Raw genomic sequence first — 25,009 nt, forward strand, 5'->3', positions numbered from 1 at the left:
CATGTATCTCTCTCTCTCTCTCTCTCTCTCTATATATATATATATATGTATACGCGCATGCATGAATATATACGTGTGTGTGTAGGTTCGACTAACTTACTGATACGCACATAAATGTGTATATGTCTACTTGACTGACCACCCTATTTGTTAATGCGTTTTTATCGCCCCTTTCCCCTTGGGCTGACATCTTTCTTTCTTTTCTTTCTTTTTAATGTTTCCTCTATGGTAGACAACACTCAAGTTTCTTGACACTTTCCTTCACTTATTCATAAATAATTTCAAACGCGTTCACCCTGCTCCCATTTCTTCTAACAATGTAATCCCGCTAACCATGTTTTCCTCCTTCTGTGTCTCGATGATTTTCGATGTATCATTCTTTATCCTCTTTCTTTTTCTTCTTTTTCTTTGCCTTTCACTTTTTCCTTTAGCTTTTCTTTTTCTTTTCCTTTTTATCCCTTTTTCTATCCTGTTATGTCTTGGCGTTCCTTTTCCCCCTATAGGTTTCTATGGTTGGAGTCTAAAATATCACTTTACCTACAATCCACCGCTTTAAATTTAATAGTTTATACTTATTTTTTTAATAAAAAAATATTTCTATTCTTCTGCACATAAATTTTGCCAATATTTTGTTAAGATATTGTCAATATATTGTCTGAATATTAGCATGATCAGTGTAGCGGCTATGTAATATTTGTCTATGTAAATAAAAATAGTATATGTTGTTGTAGACCCGTGCTTGGGGTTAAAAATTAAAGAAACCACAAGTAGTGCAAAGTGTATAAAATATAACATGTATGTATCATAAAGTAGTATGAAAGGAACGTGTACGTAGCATGCGGTTAAAAATGGTATGAATGTCTCCATTTAATCTCTGAAACCAGAGATATTCATATGACTAGTGTATCCAGTTAGTTCTGGAATAGGGGTTATTTGTACTCCACAACACACGCACACACACACACACACACATATATATATATATATATATATATATATATATATATATATATATATATATATATATATATAGAGAGAGAGAGAGAGAGAGAGAGAGAGAGGAAGATATATATAAGATAGATATATATTATTTGGTATATACGTCTGTGTTGTTCTCAATCCATTTTTCAATCTAGGCTCAAAATAGTATTTGACTTTTAAATTATGATATAATAGCGAGGTATTGAGCATGTACATATTATAGAACAATCAAAATGCTTATGAACATAATTCATGTATCTGTTCTGAATAACTTGTTGCAGTGAAATTATGTGATATAGATTTGTTTTATATTAATGCGAAAAATACTAACGAAAATAATTATTCCTCAGTTATTACTAAAATACAAGCTAATTGATATGTTTTATTTTTATTTGCAGGAATAACAAAATACGAAATCATACCAATGTTGATAAAAATCTTAAAGACTGACACAACTCAGCAGCTTGGAAGTATAAACTCTAGCGGTGGGATTCATGAAGCATGCCAAGGACATCAGTCATCCGTTGGAACAAGTCGAATTTTTGTCGAAAAATATTTTTAAAAAATAGTCTTAATGTATGCACGAGAGAACAACATTGTTTTCGAAGATTTTTTTTCAACCCAAAGAATTTTAAAACAAACAGGGATACCGATGTATACTATGGATAAAGTGAAACTTCCTCGACAAAAAGGAGACGATTCCATACTCAAGATTATATACTGATAATGTTTCGCCGCAAAGTCATTCATAATTCGCCATTTCTATCTTTGTACTCTTCTTCTCCTGCTCAAAGACGCACGGATACATGCTGCAAATGGCTATAGAATTCTTGACAAAATAAAACTCTCGATTACAAGTACAAACGTAACAATATTAAGATTGGTTTTAATCACTAAAGTCTAGATTGATATTTTAATTTATTAAAATCTTATAAAAAAAGGCGTACTCTATAACAAGTCGATACCTATTGATTATTAAAAAAGTTTTGAATAAAGCTTACCATTTATGATGTGTTTTAATCAGATGTGTTAAGTTCTACATAATCCATTAAAAATGCAAAAACGAATAAAACATTCTTTATTTGCATTATATTCTATCTTATACTCATTACATTGATAAAGATTACATTTAACTTTTGTATGTCTATATAAGCAAATATAAACATCATAACGAACAAACATTTGTTTAAAATTAATTTGATGGGGCTTTTTATTTCTGAGTTCATATTCCTCATCATGTGTGGCTGATACAAAGCAAAACTAAGAGGTATCATTTAACGCAGAATTAAATATCAGATTAAACACGTAATAATGCACATGTTTCATTCTTAAAAAAATATTGCTGCAGTGATTTCCCCAATCTTCTTAGCTTTATCAAGACTTTAATACATGTCATTTTAATTTTATTTCCTACTTTTTGTTGGGGATAATGTTTGAATAATGTGTTTAATACATAAATCTCCATTGTCAATTGGTAAATATTAACGCACATATATATTTTATTTACTACCATGCGATCAAACAATCATAACATTTCCACAAATAATAAATGTTTGTTCATATTTAAATTTATTTAATGCATTTTCAGCATTGTTAAAGCCTTAAAAGCAGTTTTGATTAAACTAACCCCATTGCACAAGTACCCTTAACCCTTAGAAGTGGAATGTATCATTAGTATAAAAGACATTTATAATTAAAATAAATCTATTGCACAAGTAACATTAAACCTTATAGGTAACATGAATCATTGTCATAAAAACATTTTCGATTGTATTAAACCCATTGCACAAGTTATCTCAAAACTTAGAGGTGATATCAGTCATTCGCATATACGCATTTTTGATTAAACTAAACGCATTGCACAAGTAAGCTTAAACATTTGATGTGATACGCATCATTAGCAATTATTAACTTCTGATTAAACGAAACAAGTAATCTAAAACCGTAAAGGTCACATGCATCATTGCCATAAAAACATTTCTGATTAAACAAAACCCATTGGACAAGTAATCTTAAACATGCATCATTGGCATAAAAAATATTCTTATAATACTAAACCTATTGCACAAGTAATCTTAAAATTTAGATTTGATATGCATAATTGGCATAAAAACACATTTCTGATTAAACTAGATCTATTTGACGAGTAACCTAAAACCTTAGAGGTAATATGTTTCATTGGCATCAAAACATTTCTGATTAAAGTAAACATTGTACAAACAATCTCAAACCTCAGATGTGATATCCATCATTTTGATCGAAACCCCTTATGATTACATTACCCCCATTGCACACGTGCACTTAAACGTTATCGGTGACATTCACCATTGTCATATAAAGCCATTGCACATGTAATCTTAAACCTAATAGATGACATGCATCATTAGTGTAAAATATTTCTTATTAATCTTTAGCGGTTACATGCATCATTGGCATGAACACATTTTAATTAAACTAAACTCATTTCACAAGTAATCTCAAACCTTAGGTGCCATATGCATCATTGGAATAAAAACATTTCTGATTAAACTAAGTCTATTGCACAAGTAACAATTAACCTAAGAGGTGATATGCATCATTGGTATGAAAATCCTTTTGATTAAATTACACACATTACACAAGTAATCTTAAACTTTAGAGGTTACATGCATCATTCGCATAAAAAACATTTTAATAAAACTAATCCCATTGCACAAGTAATATAAAACCTTCAAGGTGACAGGAATCATCGGCATTAAAAGATTGTATTCAACCAAACTAATTAAATAAGTAATCTTACCCATTACGCAAAAGACAAATCTCTAAAACAAAAAAATATTGAATAAAAAGGAAGCTATTTCTTTTATAGATATAAGAAAATCGCAAGCAGTAGTTGTCAATTGTGAATATCATTATGCGTTATTTGCGAAACATTGAATACATAGAGATAAGATTGCAGAAGTTTCAAAGAAGATCTTTACAAAGATCGCTGTATTTATAATAATAATAATAATAATAATAATAAATGCAATTTTTATTGTGAATTATAAAAAAATAGAAATTCTGCAACTAGCGCTAATGTTTATATCAACCAAAAATCGTTCATATTTAATGTCTACTGTGAACAAAATCCCCATTTGTTTTAAAGTAGTATTAATTTAAAAAGTTTGAGATCAACTGATGAATACTTGGAACTAATACAATAAATAATGAAGGATTAAATATTAATTAGGTGTGATTATTCTGAAAATAAACAGTAACGGAATAATATAATGATTAAAATTTTTTACGAAACAGCATACCAAAACGACTTAAATGCTTTTACAGCATAAGACAATCAAGTCTGGGAGTATAAGTCTACGTCAATATTGATTCCAGTTTTGTTTATAAAGTATTAATGTCATCTGAAGTAGATAGACCAGTGCATGTTTCTACCCGTAGAATACCATACACAGTCAACGTTTACTCTGCTTTTACATGGAAATAGGACATGATGAAAAATAATTGTATATGTTGTATCGTTGAGGGAAATATGAATGAAGAATGTTTGGATGCATATGTCGATAAGTTGACTGACATTACTTTATAAACATTGGATGCAAGATTACTTTATGTTCCTCTAAGTTATTAATTCGACCAAATGAAAATTAATCTACTACGAAATACATCATTGTAAATTGTGTTTTAATTTAGATTGTGAATAATAACATACACAAAAATGAATAACTATAGATCATTAATAGTTTTAGTATATTTTAAGAAACGGATATTATGTTTCACATAGGTACACATTTACGGAACTTTTAAAACTTTAGATAATGGAAGAAGCACCTTATTAATAAGCACTGCATATTCTAAAACTGTGATAATAAAGTCATTAAAACAATTACATTGAAAACTCTGTTTAAAGCAAGATGCAATACATTATGTGTTTTATGGGAAACGAAGTTGTACGGTAAAATATCAATTTTAAAAGAAGAAAATAAAAGCTATTTTGAGATTAAATAATTTCATATAACATACGCACAACTTAATCAACTGCTATATTTTTCACTTCTGCCGGGGCACCTTTATGGATTCAGTACATGTCAATACAGGAATATATGCAATTCATAAAGACTTACTGTCAAATAACCTCGGACTAGTAGATAATATCATACTAGTAAACTAAAAGCTTTTGTTTTAAATGCAAGTAAAATATTTACAGAGAAACCGATTAATTCAGCAAGAAATATCGACAACTTTCATATACAATGTATGTAATGTTTCCAGTTTATATACGTCATACGTATTTTCATGAAGTTGTAGTTCTTGCATTATTTTGATATAACGAACCTTTGTTATGTTGATAAATATATATTCATTCTTTAATTATGTATTTCAATATATATATAGGATATATACGTGAGGCCAATATCCGTTTAAACTGTGGGAAAATGTATACTTTTACAGCTTTCGTATAATTAATACGGCTTATATTGAATAACGTCTAATAAGGTAAAAATTTTAACAAATCAAAATGAAAACAACATGAGTGGACAACATTAACAAATTATTAAAAACGTATAAATCGGTATAGGCACAATAAAGACAACTTAGCAAAGAGAAGTCTCATTATCGGAATAGAGTGAATGACCAGTTCCCAATTCCATTTAAAAGAATTGAGGTGTTCCATAACTTGTTATTTCTTTTGTATTCTCCCTCAATAACTTAAAACCATTTCGACCTGCAGTATTTTCGTTCGCTAATTGTTTTCGATGATACATATATATATATATATATATATATATATATATATATATATATATATATATATTTATATATATACATATATGTGTGTGTTAAATACGTATATACAGATATATATATGTATATCTTGACATATTATTATAGAGTAGCTGATTACTTAAATATCATAAAATATGTATATCCTTCTATAAAAAAAACATAGAAACTATTAAAAACATTATCATTTAATAAATGATCAGCAGACTAAAAGATATGTTTGCTAAATGATAAGCTTAAAGAGGACGACATAAACTAGGGTAAGGCTTCTAAGATGGAGGATACTGGCGTCACCTCTGAGTGTGTGACTGCTGATGACCTTTGGGCCGACACCAACACCGTAAAATTCGTCGTTTCTTTAATCGTCCTGTTGAGTATTAATGTGCTCGTGATCGGGGGCAACACACTTGTCATTCTGGCTGTGGCAAAGTCGAAGAAGCTACGCTCAGTTACCAACTTGTTTATCGTGTCGCTAGCATTCGCGGACCTCTTCCTCGGCGTTACCATTTTGCCCTTCTCGACTATGCTCGAAGTGCTACATGTTTGGGTTTTCGGCCGCATCTGGTGTGTTATGTACCTGGCTATCGACGTCTGGTTATGCACGGCCTCTATTTTAAACTTAGTCGCTATAAGCCTAGATCGTTACATCGCTATTACACATCCAATGCGATACCCGAGTCTCATGTCGCGCCGAAGAGCCAAGTGTCTCATTGCCGGTGTCTGGATATTTGCTTTTATTGTGTGTCTACCTCCTTTGCTGAACTGGGGTTCAAACAACGCACCACCTAATGCCGAACCTATCAATTCCACTCTAAACTTTCTCACTGCTTACGATTTAGCTAACGGCAGTGACCAGCTTGTTGTTATCTCGAGACTCTACGAATACAATCCGGGCGAAGGGCCCATCGGCGATGTGTCATTTATCTTAGATACACCTGAACCCAAAAATTGCACTGATCTATCATATTTGTCATGCGAACTAACCTCGTCAAAAGGTTATCGCATCTACGCTTCCATAGGTTCCTTCTACTTCCCTATGTGTGTCATGGGATTCTTCTATTTGCGTATTTACAAAACAGCCGTAGAGACTGCAGAGGCGTTACGGAAAGGCACGCTTACAACGAAGACAGAAGGGGAGAACATGCGCAACAACGTATCAATTACTCTACGTGTTCATCGGGGCCGGGGTGCGTATGGCGTCAAGCCGAATTGGAAGGATAAAAAAAGAAAAGACCCCGAAAAATGTCGGCGTTTAGAAACGGACAGGATTCAATTGAACAGGGCTTGTAAAAATTATTCAAACGAAAGCACTCAACACAAAAAGACCAAATCAAGGCAGAAAAAAAGTTATCAATCTAACTCGGATAAAATGTCTAGTACTTGCACGACTAACAGACATGGTTACGTGCATACATTTAAACGGTTCCATGCGTCAAATCAGCAACCCTCGATCGCGATCAACACACCAAGCCCTCAGGTATGTAAAAACCAATCAATGGATACCAACTCTTTGTCTAGTGGTAGTGACATTGTCGAAGTGAGTAAATCCGGTTCTGCTGTTGCTAAAGATGAGGGTAACAATATAGAGGAAAAAAGACAAAAGGTAGGATCAATCGTTCCCGCCGACGATCATATCCGGGGTCGCTCGGGGGCTTTCAATTTCAAAGTTGTGAGAAAAAATGTCAAAACTCATCGCAGCAAGTTTAGGAGAGAAACGAAAGCTGCCAAGACGCTTGCCATCATTGTTGGAGTGTTCATTCTTTGCTGGCTGCCATTTTTTACCTTGTACTTAGTTGAAGCTTTCTGCGTCGACTGCATACCACCTTTGGTATTCTCCATTTTTTTCTGGCTCGGCTATTTCAACTCAGCGCTCAACCCTTGCATTTACGCACTGTTTTCAAGGGATTTCCGGTTTGCGTTCAAAACGCTACTGATGTGTCGAAAGCACAACGTCCATAATACAATGGAGAATACGAGCCATGTGTTGCGGAACATGCAGGTTCAATCTACATTACGTGAAAGTGACAGTCTATCAGAATTTTGATTTTTATTCATTATAAATGTGTCCACATATTTATTTTTCAATATATTCTTTACTGTTGTTTATGTTTTATTTATTTTTGTTTACGATTCATTTTTATTTGTTTCCAAAATCTTTTTTCATATTTCGCCGCAATTTACTGTCATCAACAAACAAAATTGTTCATTCTTTATCCTAAATGAACACATGTACACTTATAGATTTCCAGTTTATTAAAATTAAATTTTATATTAAATAAACTATTTGAAAAATACGAAAAAAAAACTGTTTGCTCAAAAAGTACGAAATATCTAAGAAAATTTTTTTTCAATTTCTACAAAAGTTGTGGTATTTCATTAACATTAAAACATTACACAAAATTATTGTATTTTACTTCGATTATTTCGTTTTGTAACAACAACATGTTTCTTTGTTTCGTTTTACGTCCAAAAATCACGAATAAAATTGTTTTAATTAAATCCTTTTGTTACGTGACACGAAAAGATTTTATGTTTAACGAAGAAATAATTCCATGTAACATTGGTTTTAACAATCTGGTTGTTTATGACGTAATACAGAAAACATGTCTTGTTTTTTTTTTCATGCTGAGAACAAGACATTTGTAAAACTGTTTTACATTAAAGTTCACAAATAAATGAAATTCATTATATTGAAGTGTTCAAATATCTGACACCAAAAGTAAAAGATGCAGTTCTTATTTGAAATGTTATTGCTAATTTTAACTTTTGTAACTTCGACCAAAAAACAGTGAGTCACAAATGAAAGAATATATGGTTTATAAATATGTCTTTATAAAATCACTGCGCGGACCATTTTGCATAAGGCTGAGTGTTCGCCAGTGCCCGGCCAACTCACACTAAAGACTTAAACACCGAGCTTTATAAATGGGGGGGGGGCAATGACCAAGCTGATTTTAGAAATTTTATTACAACTCAAGCAAAAATAGCCAGGTTATAAAATCAACAGCCAGTTCCTTTGATATTACAACGACACATTAAAAATAAATGTTTCACAGAGTAGAATCCAGAAAAGAATTTCAAATGCATTAAGTATAAATTTCATGATATTTTGAAAGTAACCTTGACACCTCAAAAGCATGTGGACCCGATCTTATCCCAGCTGTGCTATTAAAAAAGTGCTCAGCCGAAGTAGCTCCAGTTCTCTCCAAACTCTACAACAAATGTCTTAATGAAGCTTGCTTTCCGGGCTGTTGGAAAACTGCTTCTGTTGTACCAGTATTCAAGAATTCTGGCGAAAGGACAGACCCATCAAATTATCGCCCCATTAGCCTCCTCCCACTTTTTGCCAAAATATTTGAGACCATAATTAACCATGCTCTAGTCCATCATCTTACAGGTGCTAAACTACTGACTGACAAACAATATGGATTTAGACAAGCCCGTTCCACAGCAGACATCCTCACCGTGATCTCTGAACGTATATACCAATCACTGGACAAAGCGGGGGAAGGCAGAGCGGTAGCTCTAGATATATCTAAGGCTTTTGACAGGGTATGGCATGAGGGTCTCCTCAGGGAGATTAGATCTTACGGTATCACTGGTAGAATACTTAACTTAATTAAATCCTTCTTAGATAAGAGAAAAATCCAGGTAGTCCTCGACGGTCGCACATCTAAACAATATGATATAAATGCGGGAGTGCCCCAGGGTTCTATCCTTGGACCTCTATTGTTCCTGATATTCATAAATGACCTCCCCGACAACATTGCCTCTGAGATGGGTATATATGCTGATGACACTACACTCTATGGCAGACACGACAGGAAGACGAATGAACACATTTCTAAAGAAATGGCAGAAACACTAGAGGAAGACCTCCAATCTGTAGTGGAATGGGGACAAAAGTGGTTGGTCGCGTTCAATGCTGCCAAGACTAAACTAGTTTCATTCAATAATTACAAGAAACCCTCTCTACCACCAATAGCAATGGCCAACGACCCTTTATCTGAGAGTCCATCTTTCAAACTCCTTGGCCTAACGTTCACAGGAAACATGAGTTGGAACAATTACATTGAAGGCATTGCCAGGGCCGCTGCAAGAAAGGTAGGCTCTCTCTACCGTGCTAGAAAACTACTAACACCCGAAAGTATCCTGTACCTCTATAAGGCCACCATTCGCCCATGTATGGAGTATTGCTGCCACATCTGGGCTGGTGCATCTGCTACTAGTCTCTCGCTCCTTGACAAGGTTCAAAAGAGAGTCGCAAATCTGATAGGCCCTGAACTGGCATCTAAGCTTCAGCCTCTGTCCCATCGACGAAATGTTGCATCCCTCTGCCTGTTCTACAAGTATTTTAGTGGTGAATGCTCTGATGAACTGCAATCACTTGTGCCCCCACGACGCGAGAACCCTCGACAAACCCGACAGGCTACTAGATCCCACCCCCACACTGTAGAGGTCCCTAGATGTAAAAGATCTTTTTACTCCAATAGTTTCTTCCCCAGAACCGCAAGACTCTGGAATTCCATTCCAGGTCCCTGCTTCCCCAACAGTACTGACGTGCAGAAGTTCAAGTGTAACGTGAACCGACACCTTGCTGCCCAAATCCCTACATAGTACCCCAGTAGTTGTTGCCCCTGATAGTAGCCCCCTACACCAAAGTGGCAATTTGCCTTGTTTGGGGTGAAAATGTAATAATAAAAAAAAAAAAAAAAAGTTACAAATATATTTTTCCTTGATTACTTTTCTATCTTTCTATTTAGCATAATGTATTTTCGGAAAAAATCATAAAAAGCATTCGCTAATAGAACTACTTCCTTTCATGAATAAACGGTATTAGCCGAGAAGTTTTTAAGCATCGGCAGTTATTTCATCGTGTTTAAACAGGTAGTGTAGAAAATTATTGACACAACAGTTACAGGTATCTTAAATGGAGTCGTGCACATTCAAACATTTTAAAAGACTCTATGATTGTTCATGTAAGAAATAATGCAAAATACACCGACACAATGAATTTAAACGAATTAAATAAGTACGATAAACTCGATAAAATCGTAGATCCGCCAACTAAAATTTAAGAATATACGCAACAGTCAAAATAAGATATAATACAGGACTCGGTAGCGAAAATTCTTACGTAAACATAATTAACATTATGCACTTATATGCCAAACCTGTGATATCATTCATGTTTAACAGCTGATAGAAAGTTCATATAACATTCACATTTTTTTTTAAATTATTGAATAAAAAAACTTTGTATGAGTGAATACCTTATATAATACATTATTCGATATAATAATATATGCTCTAAATCTGATCGCATCATATTATTTTTCCAACTTTATATCGTTGTTTGTTTGTTTGTTTGTTTGTAAACTAACTAGCAGATCGAGTACTGGACATATGTTTATTTAATAAACATTTGATGAGACGTTTAGGAGCACCGATCCATAGTCCAGTGCTTAAAACTGCCGATTGTCAACGCGATGGTTGTATGGTAAATCCATGGCAGAAAAAGATGGAAAGTGTTAGTCTAACTGCATTTACTAGCTGTGATAGAACGAAACAGAACTGTATGTTAATTACTATATATATATATATATATATATATATATATATATATATATATATATATATAAGCGATCCCTTTATTAGCATTAATAATTAATATTTTACCCACCCAAGGCCAGGTATACATCTGATATATAAGGATGATTGCAATTCTATATTAACCCGTTTTTTCACAAAGGAGTCACCAGTTATCTAGACCCTGGGGTCAGTCGAAGATAAGAGTTAATGAGTGTACAGTAATCGATAGGAAAATGTTAGGATTGGAAATTGGGTAAATTCGATTACTTAAGTTGAACGCTTACCAATACCTTGTTTACTTTGGACTTGAAGACAACCGTGTTGTAGTCAGCTGGCTGCCATTTTTAACATTATATTTAGACAGACGTGCTGGTCGAAGAGAAAAGCTTTGTTCATGAAATCAACATTTACGTGTAGGCATAGAAAAAGTGGGGGAATGTATCGATAGGGGCTTCAGCTAGACGTGTTTTATATGAAAAGCAGGCCAGAGCGAACCATAGATTAGAACTCAGACGAGCACTTGTCATGAAGATAATGATAAGGTAGAGAAGCTCGTAACGTCTATTCTCTGTAGGGAAAAGAAAATGGTATTCCCTTCTAGGCTATGAAATCTAGTTTGCACTCTGTAAAAAAGGATAAGCTGCTTCTAGCAGCTTATGTCCAGATGTGGCAACAGTACACCATCATTGGACGTACTTTTTTTGGTATCTTGTATAAAACTTTTCGCTGATAAAGAACCCTCGTCTTTAACACAGAAACCTCGACCTCGGAAATAAACTATAAGTAAGACAACAAATTTACACTAACATACTCCCACTAATAGACTTAATACACTCTTTAATAACAGCAATGCATTGCTTTCTTTTCAAACCTCTGACGCCATATATATATATATATATATATATATATATATATATATTGTTATCTCTACCAAATAAACAAAAGTTTAATACAATCAAATATGATTCATTGTTCTATAGAGTACTAAAAAATTAGTATTAAGTTTTCCCTTATTCGCTTAGTTTCAAAGACTGCGTCTTATTATGAGAGGAAATATATTAGCACATGGTTATTATAGGAAAGCTCTGAATTTGACGATACTGACCTAAACTAAAACTGCATTATATTAAAACTAGTCATGAATGTAGAAAACAAGTTAGCGTAGAGAGTTAATATAATGGGGACAAAAATGAAAAAAAAAAAAAAAGTAAATTAAAAAGTAAAAACTCAGATAAAAGGATATGCACTGCTAAGGTATTTTAAGAGGATAAATGGTCATGGGATTCATTGTTTTCAGATAAAGTAGTTGAATTTATAATGTTGCCCAATATATAGAAAGTAATATATACGTAATCCATATATTTTAATTTATACTTTACAGTCTTAAAATCTGTGCATATATAGTGTGTGATGAGTCCAGTTTTATGCCAAGATACGAAACCCGAGCAAATATGCCAATATATTTACATTCTTGTACCATATAGACATTGATAACAGAATATTCGACAGTTGTTCTAAAAGTGACGATTCCTATCTTTTGATTTTTCCCAAATGAGTCGGATGTGGTTTGAATATTGCATTTTCGTAAGTACTGAAGTTATGAATGTTTTTTAGACATGATATAACTACTTATTTATTTTACACTAAGTAAACGCAATTCACAATGTAATCTTGAACGTTAACAAAAATATAATCTGTACATCTAAATTATTTCGGCTCAATGGATATGTGTAATATTTGTATCAGGAAAGGATTTTATATCTACAAATAACAAAAATGTATATTTACATCGAGTGTCAAACAATAATCCGTTTAAATCTTTAAAAATGCAATTTCATTTCAAATAAAAAAGACTCATCCGAATGAAAAGTGAGATTATCGCAAAGATTTGTCTTTTCCCGGGCGTCATTGAAGAATTTCCTATATACAGTTTGGACACAAAGTCTTGAGACGCTTTCACGCTATGTTTCGATAGGAAAGCACTGTGAGACTTTATGTCTAATCCTGCTTGATCTTCTTCGTCTTCTTCCATATTTGCACATCACGTTTCTCGACTGGATTACAACGGTAAGTATACGTTATATACTATTTCTACACGTTCAAATCTGTATGGCAAATGACCTGCTACGGTGTATTTCAGGCTCACGCGACTACCAGCATAATCCAACACTTTCATTACAAGTAATATTTAATACTAAAAAAATTATATTTTAATAATATCTTTTTAAAAGCGTATTGCCTCTGCCTTTTTATTCGACTATGCTAACATGCAGTTATTGATATATAATGGAAACAAACGACTTTCAGCTTAACTTATGAGTTAAAATTCCTCTTTTAAACCTAATACTTATCATAGTGGTCTGGAAAAAATAAACGAAAATAAATTAGGATACAATATTTCACGTTTAAAATATCTAAAGTAAAACCTGACCCTCTGCAATGACGTCTACCTCTATAAATTAGTTTTGATCAATAGGAAATTTGGAAATTATGAAAATGGCTCATCAGTCGAAAGCTTTAAAAACAAACGTACCGAGCAACATACATTGAATCTTTCTTTCTTTAACATTCGATTTGTACAAAGAATAAATCAAAACATTTCAATCACATTTCTACTTTTATATAAAAATATATGTGTGGCTGTGTTTTTATCTATGTGGGTAAGTTCTTTTCGTGTGTGAGTTCCTATTCTAGGCCCCAAAACAGCTTGGCTTACTTTGATTAAATTTCATACGAATACGCTTTATGTGTCTACGATTGATCTTAATTGGTTTTATATTGGAATGCCTCTAATACTTATAAAAAAAATTGGACCAATCGTTAAAAGAAGTAACAGTCCTATAGTGACCAAATTTTATATCTTTATACGGCCTAAAATCATAAGGGCATTTGAGAAGTTTTATTACCACACAGGCGAAAGAACCGGCGTAAGAAATAAACAGTAGGTTCTTTGATAAAACAGAAGCGCTTTCCAGATGAAAGTTTTGTTTCAGGCAAAACTGAGACATTACAAAAAACTTCTTCATTTTAAACTTAAATCAAAGCCGTTGTATAAGAGATAGTTTTATATAATGCATAAACGGTTTTCTGCTGTTCAATGTAGATTATAATGTATTGTGGAGTAATTCACTGCGGGGAGACATGTGAAGCTTTCATCAGGCCAGTTTGACACGTTTTTAAAAAGTGTTTTCACTACTACTTATTCTTAACATAAAAAAATATGTTAGGTGAAACATACACGCATGCGCATTTTAAAACAGTTGACAAACAGAAAGTATCAGCTCCACCTACGATGTTTTACATTTTGACCTCTTAGCTGTCTTTTTTTCCAAATGAGAACTAATTAATATGTTTCCACCTATATGAATATCATATATATCAAATTTCATCTCTGTATATGAAAGATTCGTTGATTATATAGGTTCCGAACAGTTCTCACATACACCCATTCTACTTTTATAAATATGCTAGAAGATGTATATAGCGTTGTTCGGTAATTAATGTAACGTTTATCTCTTAAAAAATAAAAAAAAAATTAAAAAAGGAAATTGAGACATGGTTATGCGAGTATTATGTTTTTATCTAAACTGTTAATTCTTGTAAGTAATAAGTAAACACTCGAGCTGAGATCGAAACATTGAGGACAGGGTGCCAAGTACTACTTAGTAGACATGTTTAACACCTTCTTTACAAAACAAAGCAAATTGCCTTGACGAGATTGCAATTTTAGTGCTGGAAAAGCTTCAACCAGAACTTGCTCCAATACTGACAAAACTGTTTAAGCGTTGTCTTAAGGAGAATTGCTTCCCAACACCCTGGAAAACCTATTCAGTATGCCCTGTATTTAAGAATTCAGGTGATAGATTTTCTCCCTCTCGGTACAGACCAATTAAGTCTCCTGTACGTCAGTAGTAAGTTACGAAAGTCCATATTAAATAAGGAAGTAGTCAACGACCACAACAGAAATAACCTCCTTAGTGACATGCAATATGGTTTACGTTCTGCTATATATACAACAGATGTGCTAGCGGTTCTCTATTAGTGAATCTCTCGACGAAGGCTTCCTCTCTAGGGCAATTGCTCTTGACATGTCAAAGGTATAAAGGCCCACTTCAAAAGGTTTCTAGCTACAGTATTGCTGGAAATGTCTTCTCAATTATAAAATAATTTCTCCCTGATAGGCTCATAAGAGTAGTAGTTGATGGGCAGAAATCAGATGCTCAGGGTCCATCCTTGACCCAACTCTCTTTCTGATCTACACCAATGATCTCCTAAAATACGTACTTAGATCATTCGTTGACATCTATGCCGATGACACTACAATATATGGCAACAAAGCAAAGACCGTAAATGACAACGTTATCTCTTATTCTCTCTTCTCTGATCTTGAGCGCATGGTACAATAGGGGAGGAGGTGGCTGGTTACTTTTAATGCATCTAAAACCAAGCTCCTGTCTTTTCATCATCAACGCTCTGTCCCCATTTGACACCAATTGAAACAGAGGGTGCTCGTCTTGGAGAAGCTTCATGTTTTAACAAGCTTCTGGACTTGAACATTACTCCTGGTCTGAAATTAAATACGCACATCAAATTTGTTGCCAAGGTTGCTGGAAGAATGGTGGGATCTGTTTACCGCTCCAGTAGATATCTCACTGCTGATGTAACTCTCGATCTATATAAAAGCATTCTTGACAAATCTGGACAAGAGCTGCTGCAAGGATCTTATTCTACCTTGATAGAGTACAAAATGAACTGTCTTACTTAGCGGGGTTGGCCTTTCCTTTCCCTTGCAACCTCTTTCCCACAGCAGGGGTGTTGCGAGCATGTCTTTGTTTTATCGTTACTTCCATGGCAAGTGTTCGTCTAGTCCCCCTCGCCAATCTTTCTCGAAAAGCACTTGTCTACCTGAAACAACTGCCAATAGCTTTCTCCACTCTTTAACTGTGCCCAAATCAAAACGTAGATTCCATGAACAATGTTTCTTTCTTAGAACTGCACATCTGTGGAACTCTCTTCCGTTTTTCAGTTCCCAGCTGACTGCAACTTAGTTGTCTTCAAGTCCAACATAAATACATTATTGATTAACGGCCCCCTTAAGTAATCCAAATTTCCATTAATAACGACTACTAAAATATGACCCTATTGATTACTGTACACTCAATAACCCTTATTCTCGAATGGCATCAGGGCCTTGATAAGTAGTTACTCCTAAGTAAAAAAAAATAAACGTTTAAACTAAATGTTTCTTAACATAATATAAATGATTCACCCATGCTTAATCGTAAATTATATATAGTTTGTATATATACTTTATGGCGTGTCCTCACAGACACACACAGTCCATGTTTATAGCTATAAAGACTAGCAGGCGCTTCGGCATTATCCGGTAGTAAAATACGCATGAATATTCTAATTTATAAAGACATTGAGACATGTGTATGCGAGAATTTTTTCTAAACATTTCACTTCTTGTAAGTGAAAAAAAAATGACAATACTCAGGCTGAGATCCAAACCAAAACCTAACTAAAATAAGTCAAGTACGAGAATGGGTCGACACCAAATTTCAAGTCTGTAGATCAAAAATACATTGCGTATATAAATCGAACACTATTCTGAAACACACGCATTCTCAATTTTATAGATATCCTAGCAGGCGGAACGGCGTTGCCCGGTATTAAACATTACGTTAAATTCTTTTAAAATATGAAGTAATAAAACTGAGACATGCGCATGCAAGTGTAATGTTTTATTTAAACAGTTCAATTGTTGTAAGTAAAAACTAATACTTCAGCTGAGATCGAATCCAAAACTTAAAGACAAGCAGTTAAGAACGATATCCATTAAACCATCTTGACATTATCGTTAAAAATGTTTATATACTAACTTATACTCAACACATTTAATTTGTCATGTCTCCCATGTGCGCATGCGCAGTTGTTAAACAGTTCAAAACAGATAAAAATACGACGCCTACGAGTACTAATTTTTAACAATTTTGAACCCTTCAGAATCATTTTTTCCATTGTTTTAGATGTCTGAATATCCTAAATATTTGGTAGATAAATGATTCACTGAGTATATAGGTTGATAAGTGCCCTCACACACATTCTAACTTTCATATATATGCTAAAGGCCACCCGGCATTGCCCAATCGAAAATACTTATAAATATTATATTTTGATTCATACAAAACTGAGACATATGCATATTAGTATTAAGTGTTTGTCTAAACATTTCCGTCCTTGTATGTAAAAAAATTCTCGAACTGATAGAAACCAAAACATACAAAAGTGATTCAAGTGCGATTACAATGAGTCCGCTTAAAACAATCTTTGAAAAATGTTTACTAAACATACATATTTTTAACATAATTAATCTGTCAGGTGAACCTTAAACGCATGAACATTCGTGAAACAGTTAGTAGACAGTTAAAAATCCGACAACTTTCACGAACCAAATTTTAAAATTTAGCCCTGCTTAGCAGCTCACATTTACTGGATGAAAACCGATTAATCAATTTTTCAAATGTCTGAATATCCGCTTTACCAAATTCCGAAATGTAGATCCAAAATCCGTTAATATATAGATTAAGAGGTGTCGTCTCACACATTTTCACTTTTATAGATATACTAGTAGGCCTGGAAGAAAACTAAGCATAAATATTATATTTTAATTAATACAAAAACTGGGGCATGTGCGTGCGAGTATTGATTATCTAAACATTTCACTCTTGTATGTGAACAAAAATCACAATAATCAGGCTCAAATCAAAACCAATAATGCCCACGTAACAATTTTTCAATTATTAACCCTTTAGCAACCCCTTTTTCCGGATGAAAACGAATTAAACAGTTTCTCACATGTCTAAATACCCGATGTACAAAATTTCAAATCTGTAAATAAAAAATCGTTCACTATATAGGTCGAGAAGTGTCCTCACACACATTCTCACTTTTATAGATATACTAGCAGGCTGCCCTATGTTGCCCGGTCTTAAAAGATGCATGATTATTATAGTTTAATTAATACTGAAGCATGGGCATACGAGTATTATGTTTTTATTTTTTTTTGTTTTGTTTTTTTGCTCTGATTTTATTATTTCCTTTGGTGGTTGTAACGTAAAATATTCTCGTGTACATTTTTTTTTTATTTAATCTATAAAAATGAAATACTATTTTTAGATCGGATTTTCTTTCCGTTTTCGAAAATTATTTGCTGATTTTTAATTATTACCATTGCTGCCAACTGAGATTATAAAACAAAAACGTGTTAGGTCAGGGAAAAGAAAGTTTTTTTTAAACGCTTAATTTTAAACTGTTGCTGTTAAGATTTTCACATACAGGTTTTTCGAAATAAAAAATAAAATCTTTACCAAAGGAAACCATTATATTTCTACCTTCTAAACTGCATAAATATATTAGAAATATACAAAATATTCCGTACTTACATGATAATATGTCATCCAGTTTTATCTGTTTTTTCGAAGAGGGTATATTTTGTTTTGCAAGAAACAAAATCATAACATAAATCAGTGTTATCAACTATAATATAAATCTCACATATCTGTTTAAATGTATGTATGTATGTATGTATGTATGTATGTATTTCTCCCTTAAACTTTCGATAGAGTCGACGGATTTTCAGGAGATCGGTATTGTGTTCAAGCGCGACTATTCGACGACAAATATCGGAAAATTGGCTAAAAGCATTAATTCAACTGGGCATTTTTCTACAAATACGGATCGCATTTTTCGCGATATTTTCGAAAGTTAGCTCCACTTTTCGATTGACTAACCTTAATTTTAAACATTCGCCACTTCCGGTTTGGCGATGGACGGCAACGGTCAAGACATCATTTATTTTGACATTCTTTTCTTCCTTCGCAGTTAGAGCCTGCTTGCCTACTAGCAGATCTTTTTTTTGCACAACAAACGCGTTGAAACACCTGGGCAACGCCGATCACCTAGACTAGTATATAATAAAAGTTAATTGAAGTATGTTACAAATAAAACATCACAGTAATGGTGTGCATAATATTAAATATTGCCGAATAAATTCTCAAATATGAAAAATGTGTTTTTGTTTTTTTTCAAATAAAAATTAAAAACGAAATCCGCAAAGAGTAAGCACCATATTTACACGTGAATAAATTGATAGATTTTAGAATCGTTCTAGAGGGAGGATTGAGGATAGAAAAAATGATACAAATTTATAAATGGGAAAAATACCACAAGATGAAAATATTTGAGAATTTATACAAATATATACAAGAATATATATGTTATTTATCAATTTAAAAATAATTATCATATCTATATTTTAATGCAGTTAGCGAGACTTAGCTATTCCCCTTCAAAATAAGATTAAGCTTTTTAGGTGGTTACCTGTGAATATTCCGAAAACACTTTAGAATTTAAAGTTAGGGATCAATGATTCGTATAAATATTTTTTTTATAAAATCATTCCGCATTTCTATAACATTAATATATTTTTGGACAGATAACTAATCCTTAATGGCTGTCTGATGCGAAGTCTGACTCGCAATGTAATAAAACCACAGGAAATCCCGTAAAAATTAAAAAGTGCAGAATTCATATCCCATAGCAAAAACTGATGCTTTCCAGTCAAGAATCCTAAACTGGTAAAAGTGTTTGAAAAGAGGGGTATTACTATGCATTAAATTCGGCATTGATTTTTATAATTGAGTATATGTTTGTCTGCTCGAAATATTAAAAAATGAAAAAAAAAACCTCTGATTAAAATATTTACCAATTTTACAATATCTTTTTATTTTGGGTTTATATGTATTATGCTTTACTTACCCCCCCAAACAACGTTAATGTATAATATCTGTTCTGATATTATACTTAATATTTTATGTCACTGGTCAATGAAGGAGAAATCTTTTAAAATTTAAGATTTAAAAAAAATTGTCCCAATCCCTACTACCTCTTTTAATGGTAGCGGAGTTTTCACTACATTAAAAACGGACTTTGTGTCTAACTTTGCTATCGTATGAAGCCAGGTAATTTTTACACATGTAGAAAACGTTGTTTCTGTGTTTATTTTTTGCTAAAAAAAATAAACGCAATACACTTTGATGAGGTGGTAACTTATACTGTGTACTGAAAAAACAATGGTTTATACTGACAACTAAATGTAATAATCAAGGTTGAAAAGATTAGAAATAAAAAGTAAAATTATGAATGTTGGCTTTTTGTAGAATAGTAAACATTGTAGAAATTTTAAATAATAACAATTTAAAAAAAAAAAATATCTCATACCAAACGCAGTAAAATGCAAGTATATTTTATACGTGCTGAAGTTGTGTTTACGTTCTTTTTATTTAATTTCTTTTAACTGTATTTACAATAAATAACTGAATGCTTGACGCTTAACCGACGTGGACGTGAAAATCTGTATAAAAATCTATGACGACCACTAACTCTAACTTTAGGTGTGAAGCTCGAATATATGGTCAGTGGTAAAATAAGTCAATTGTTTACAACTTTTCAGGATTTGGGCCTTCCCACGCGTTAAGCACTAAGCTTCGATTTGTTTTTGTTTTTTTTTACTTCAGTGTGTAAAAAACAAAAAACACTTTGAATAACATATTTTGAAGTTAGAAAAAAATAGTTTTCGCATGGTAAAAGTATACATGTCTGATAACAATTAAATCCTATTGTTTTGGTATGAGTTTTTTTTTACTTTTGTTAGTTTTGTGTTTTTTACCAAGTGAATAAGTGCTTTTAAGTTAAGGGAAATGCGAAGATAGTATAATTATCTATAGAGACTTGAAGTCCTCCCTAAAAGTATTTGAAAACCCGAATTTATAGCGAGTTTTAGAATGGTTAATCAACAAAAAATAATGACTAAAAACCAATAGTCATTAAATAATTGTTATGAAAGGCAATTCATGATAAATACATGGTTTCTACCGACATAAATGTGTATAGTTTATGCTTTAAAGTATTTTCAAGCGATTTTCTTTCTTTTTTTAAATCTTAATTTGCGGGTTTGTAGGTGTCAAACATCTCCAATTTTTTTATAACAACCCAGTAACAACCAGATAAGAATTTTGGCCGCTAGATTACAAGTCTCTAGATCTAGCGGGAAAACCGCTTTATTGGCACCACAGATGATTTCTCTTTGACCGTGTTACGTCAAATATAACATTATAAAATAATATTTTTCATATATTAGAGAGAAAAATATTTGTAAATCATTTTTTTTTTATTTTCGATACTTATCGGATGAATTTCTGTGAAAAAGAAACATATCTAAAAACACTGCCAGACATTTAAATTACTTTGGTGTGAAATTTGCAAAAGATAGATTCAGCCGTTTATTAACCTTTAAGGAAGACACTCACACCCACCCACACACTCACACACACAAATGGTTTGCATATAAGAGTTGAGATAGATGAATATACCGCATAAATATCATATTTTAATTCATACAGAAATTGAGACATGTAAATGTGAGTACTTTTTAAATAGTTCACATCTTGAGGAGAAAAATACTCAAGCTGAGATCGAAACAATAACCTAAAAACAATTAGAAAATTGCGATAACCATTAAGCCAGCGAGACACGTTTTGCAAAGTATTTTCTACGTACGTATTCTTAAAATGAGGAAGCTCTCATGTAAACTATTCACGCATGCGCATCCGTGAAACAGTTGGCAAAAAGATAAAAATACGATGACCTCTCACGTAACAATTTTTATAGTTTTTACAACTCAACAGCACGTTTTCCGGATGAAAACTGGTCAAAACGTTTTCCACGTTAGCTTACCCTCTATTCAAAATGTCAAATCGTTGAGTATATAGGTTGAGAAGTGCCCTCATACACACACTTTCTAAATATTATCGAAATATATATAAATAGATAGATTGGATATGAATTGTATAAAATAAGAGAAATACTACGTAGAGTATAAAACTATTCGACAAAGTTACTCATATCCTAAGGCAGCCAATAATTACCCTTGCTTATTAATTATTAGTTCATTAATTACTGTATCACGTACGAGTTGAGCAAAGTAACTTCACCAAAAATCATTGATTAATCCGCAAGAGTTTATATATATATATATATATATATATATATATATATATATATATATATATATATATAAAAGAGGGAAACCGATTTGAATTAGCCAATGCTCAAAATGTTGCTATGGTTTCAAATGATCTGAAATAACAGCAAGGGAATATTTGATTCCAAATATTTCTCATATGAGGTATATCCTCTCTTTTGTAAATAGCGTGCGATTATGAATATCTCCACGATCAAATGGTATTATACATTATGAAATGTACTTGATGCATGATCACCAAAGAGGGGAGATATTAAATATCTCACTACGCTCATAAACTTCAGAACTCTCATATCCGCCACGAAATTTCTTAAACCACCATTGTGCTTAGCGTTAAGTAGTTGTTCCTGGACCGACATTTCGTCGATATCGCAAGCTTTTTAAGCATATTTTCGGTCTAATTTGAATTCAAATGAATAAAATTATGCGAATTTGCTATTTTTCATCTTGTATTTAAAGTCCAACAAATAAAGTATATTGTTTTAAAACGATTGTAATTTCAAATATTAGCTAAAGCAAATGATACTCTTTAAAATGATATATAAATAAAGGTATTATCGCGAAAATATTTACAAATTACATAATTTAAAGTCCAATTTTAAAATTCCGCAAGAACTATCTTGTCAACCGAATATATATATATATATATATATATATAAATATATATACATACATATATGAATATATATATATGTGGATAATATATATATATGTGAATATATATGGATATATATATATATGGATATATATATATATATGAATATATATGGATATATATATATATGAATATATATGGATATGGATATATATATGTATATATATATATATTATATATATATATATATATATTTATATATATATATATATATATTTATATATATGGATATACATGTATACCTGGAAAAAGCCACAGGAAAGATAGATAGATAGATAGATAGATAGATAGATAGATGGACATTTTTCGATTAAACACTAAATTACTTTAGTTTTGGAACTACTCTCGAACTGACAATATTAATTTTGAGTATTAAGAAATTGACCACAAATGAAAATAAGAGTAAAAATCTGAACTTATGTTCTGAAATAAATTTAATATAAGTAAAAGAATACCTAATCATATTAAATAGTTATGGTAGAACACAATTGCTGTAGTAGATTATATGAAATAAAATTGTTGCAACAATAATACATTCTACAGAGGAATAATACATCATAAAAACAAAATAATACAGTTGTCTTATCGGTTTGCCACTCGTGTAATTAACCGATTTCTTAAAAACAGTGATTTTATTAGATATTATTCAAAATCGGCTACTAAAATGAAATAAATATCGTGTGTTATGTGGCTTCTAAGTTTCATGCAAGAAATGGCAATTAAATTGAGATAATTTGCCCCTAGATTGTGTAACAATGCGAAATTCCAGACACAGTATATATATATATATATATATGTATATATATATATATATATATATATATATATATATATATGTACATATATATATGTATATATGTATATATATACATATACATATATATATTGCTTGCCATTATATATATATATATATATATATATATATACATACCTATAGTTTGATATAAATTTGTCTCTGCTGTCAAATACTTGCTAATATAATTTCCAACCACAATACTTGCTGCTGCAATGGCCTAACCCAATTAGTTCTTGCCACAACTATAAACTTCAAATCTCTGCAAAGTCTGACTTTTTAGTTACCCCAGTATTATCTCATTTTCATATCAGCTGACAAGCTCGTAAGCAAATAACAAGATTCAGCAGCCACACTCTTCAGTCTTTTTGTCTGCGATAAATTATACACAGTGTAAAAAGCAGATCTGTAATAATTGGTCCCGCGACAAAACAAGGGCGGACCAGTAAATTCTCCGTCCTCTGTTCATCTGTCCGCACTTTTCTCAATTACTATGCCTTGGAATTATTTTGAAATATTGCACAAACATTAAACATGATATGAGTAAACAGACCGGATTTTCCGGGAAAATTGCCTTCCGGTTTGCCCGTCTAGAGGTGCCTTTCGGTTAAAATGGCTAAAATTGCAACCTGAAAAAAAATTAATACATTGGATTTTTATAAAACTTTATTAAAAATTGTAACTAACTGATTTCTATATAATTTTGTTTGTCTATACTTCGCGATAACTTTTGGGTGTTTCGCATGGACTCTTTTAGGGTTAATAAAAACACCCCATTTTTGGGACTATTTTACAATATTTGTCTAAAATTTTATGTGTATGTCTATTTAGCAGTTTTGCATGATGCTGAGCTAAAGTTTATATATGTTAAGGCGTTGTGGACTTTTGGGGCTAACTGGGGGGAGGGAGGAACAAATAGTGGTTTTAGTCATTTCTTTTTTTGCATGATGCAGAACTCAAATTTATATATGTTAAGGCCCAAAACTGCACCGTTTTTTTTTTAATTTCACCAGGATTTACGTCCCCTTAAGAGTTTTGGGGCTAATTTTGCGGGAAGGTAAAATGCTGAACCTGATCATATGTTTATGCCTCGTTCACTCTGTATTCATGGGGGGGC

General features: G+C 32.3%; 1 protein-coding gene and 1 long non-coding RNA gene across 2 annotated transcripts in view; both read left to right on the plus strand.

Annotated features, from left to right (window-relative positions):
* Positions 1 to 8,222, plus strand: part of LOC145283575 (putative G-protein coupled receptor No9) — a 355,093-nt gene extending 346,871 nt beyond the window's left edge. The window contains exon 3 of the mRNA XM_080132493.1: positions 1,380 to 8,222. Within this exon, the coding sequence (XP_079988619.1) occupies positions 6,020 to 7,789 (1,770 nt within the window). The 5' untranslated portion in view covers positions 1,380 to 6,019 and the 3' untranslated portion in view covers positions 7,790 to 8,222. The remainder of the gene's footprint in view (positions 1 to 1,379) is intronic.
* A 5,129-nt stretch (positions 8,223 to 13,351) lies between these two features.
* LOC145283576 (uncharacterized) overlaps positions 13,352 to 25,009 on the plus strand; it is a 117,248-nt gene continuing 105,590 nt past the window's right edge. Inside the window, exon 1 of the long non-coding RNA XR_013868638.1 lies at positions 13,352 to 13,404. This is a non-coding gene — a long non-coding RNA (uncharacterized LOC145283576). The remainder of the gene's footprint in view (positions 13,405 to 25,009) is intronic.

This window comes from Euprymna scolopes, chromosome 8 (assembly GCF_053919585.1).
Source record: "Euprymna scolopes isolate OS-2025 chromosome 8, ASM5391958v1, whole genome shotgun sequence".
Classification (NCBI taxonomy): domain Eukaryota; kingdom Metazoa; phylum Mollusca; class Cephalopoda; order Sepiida; family Sepiolidae; genus Euprymna; species Euprymna scolopes.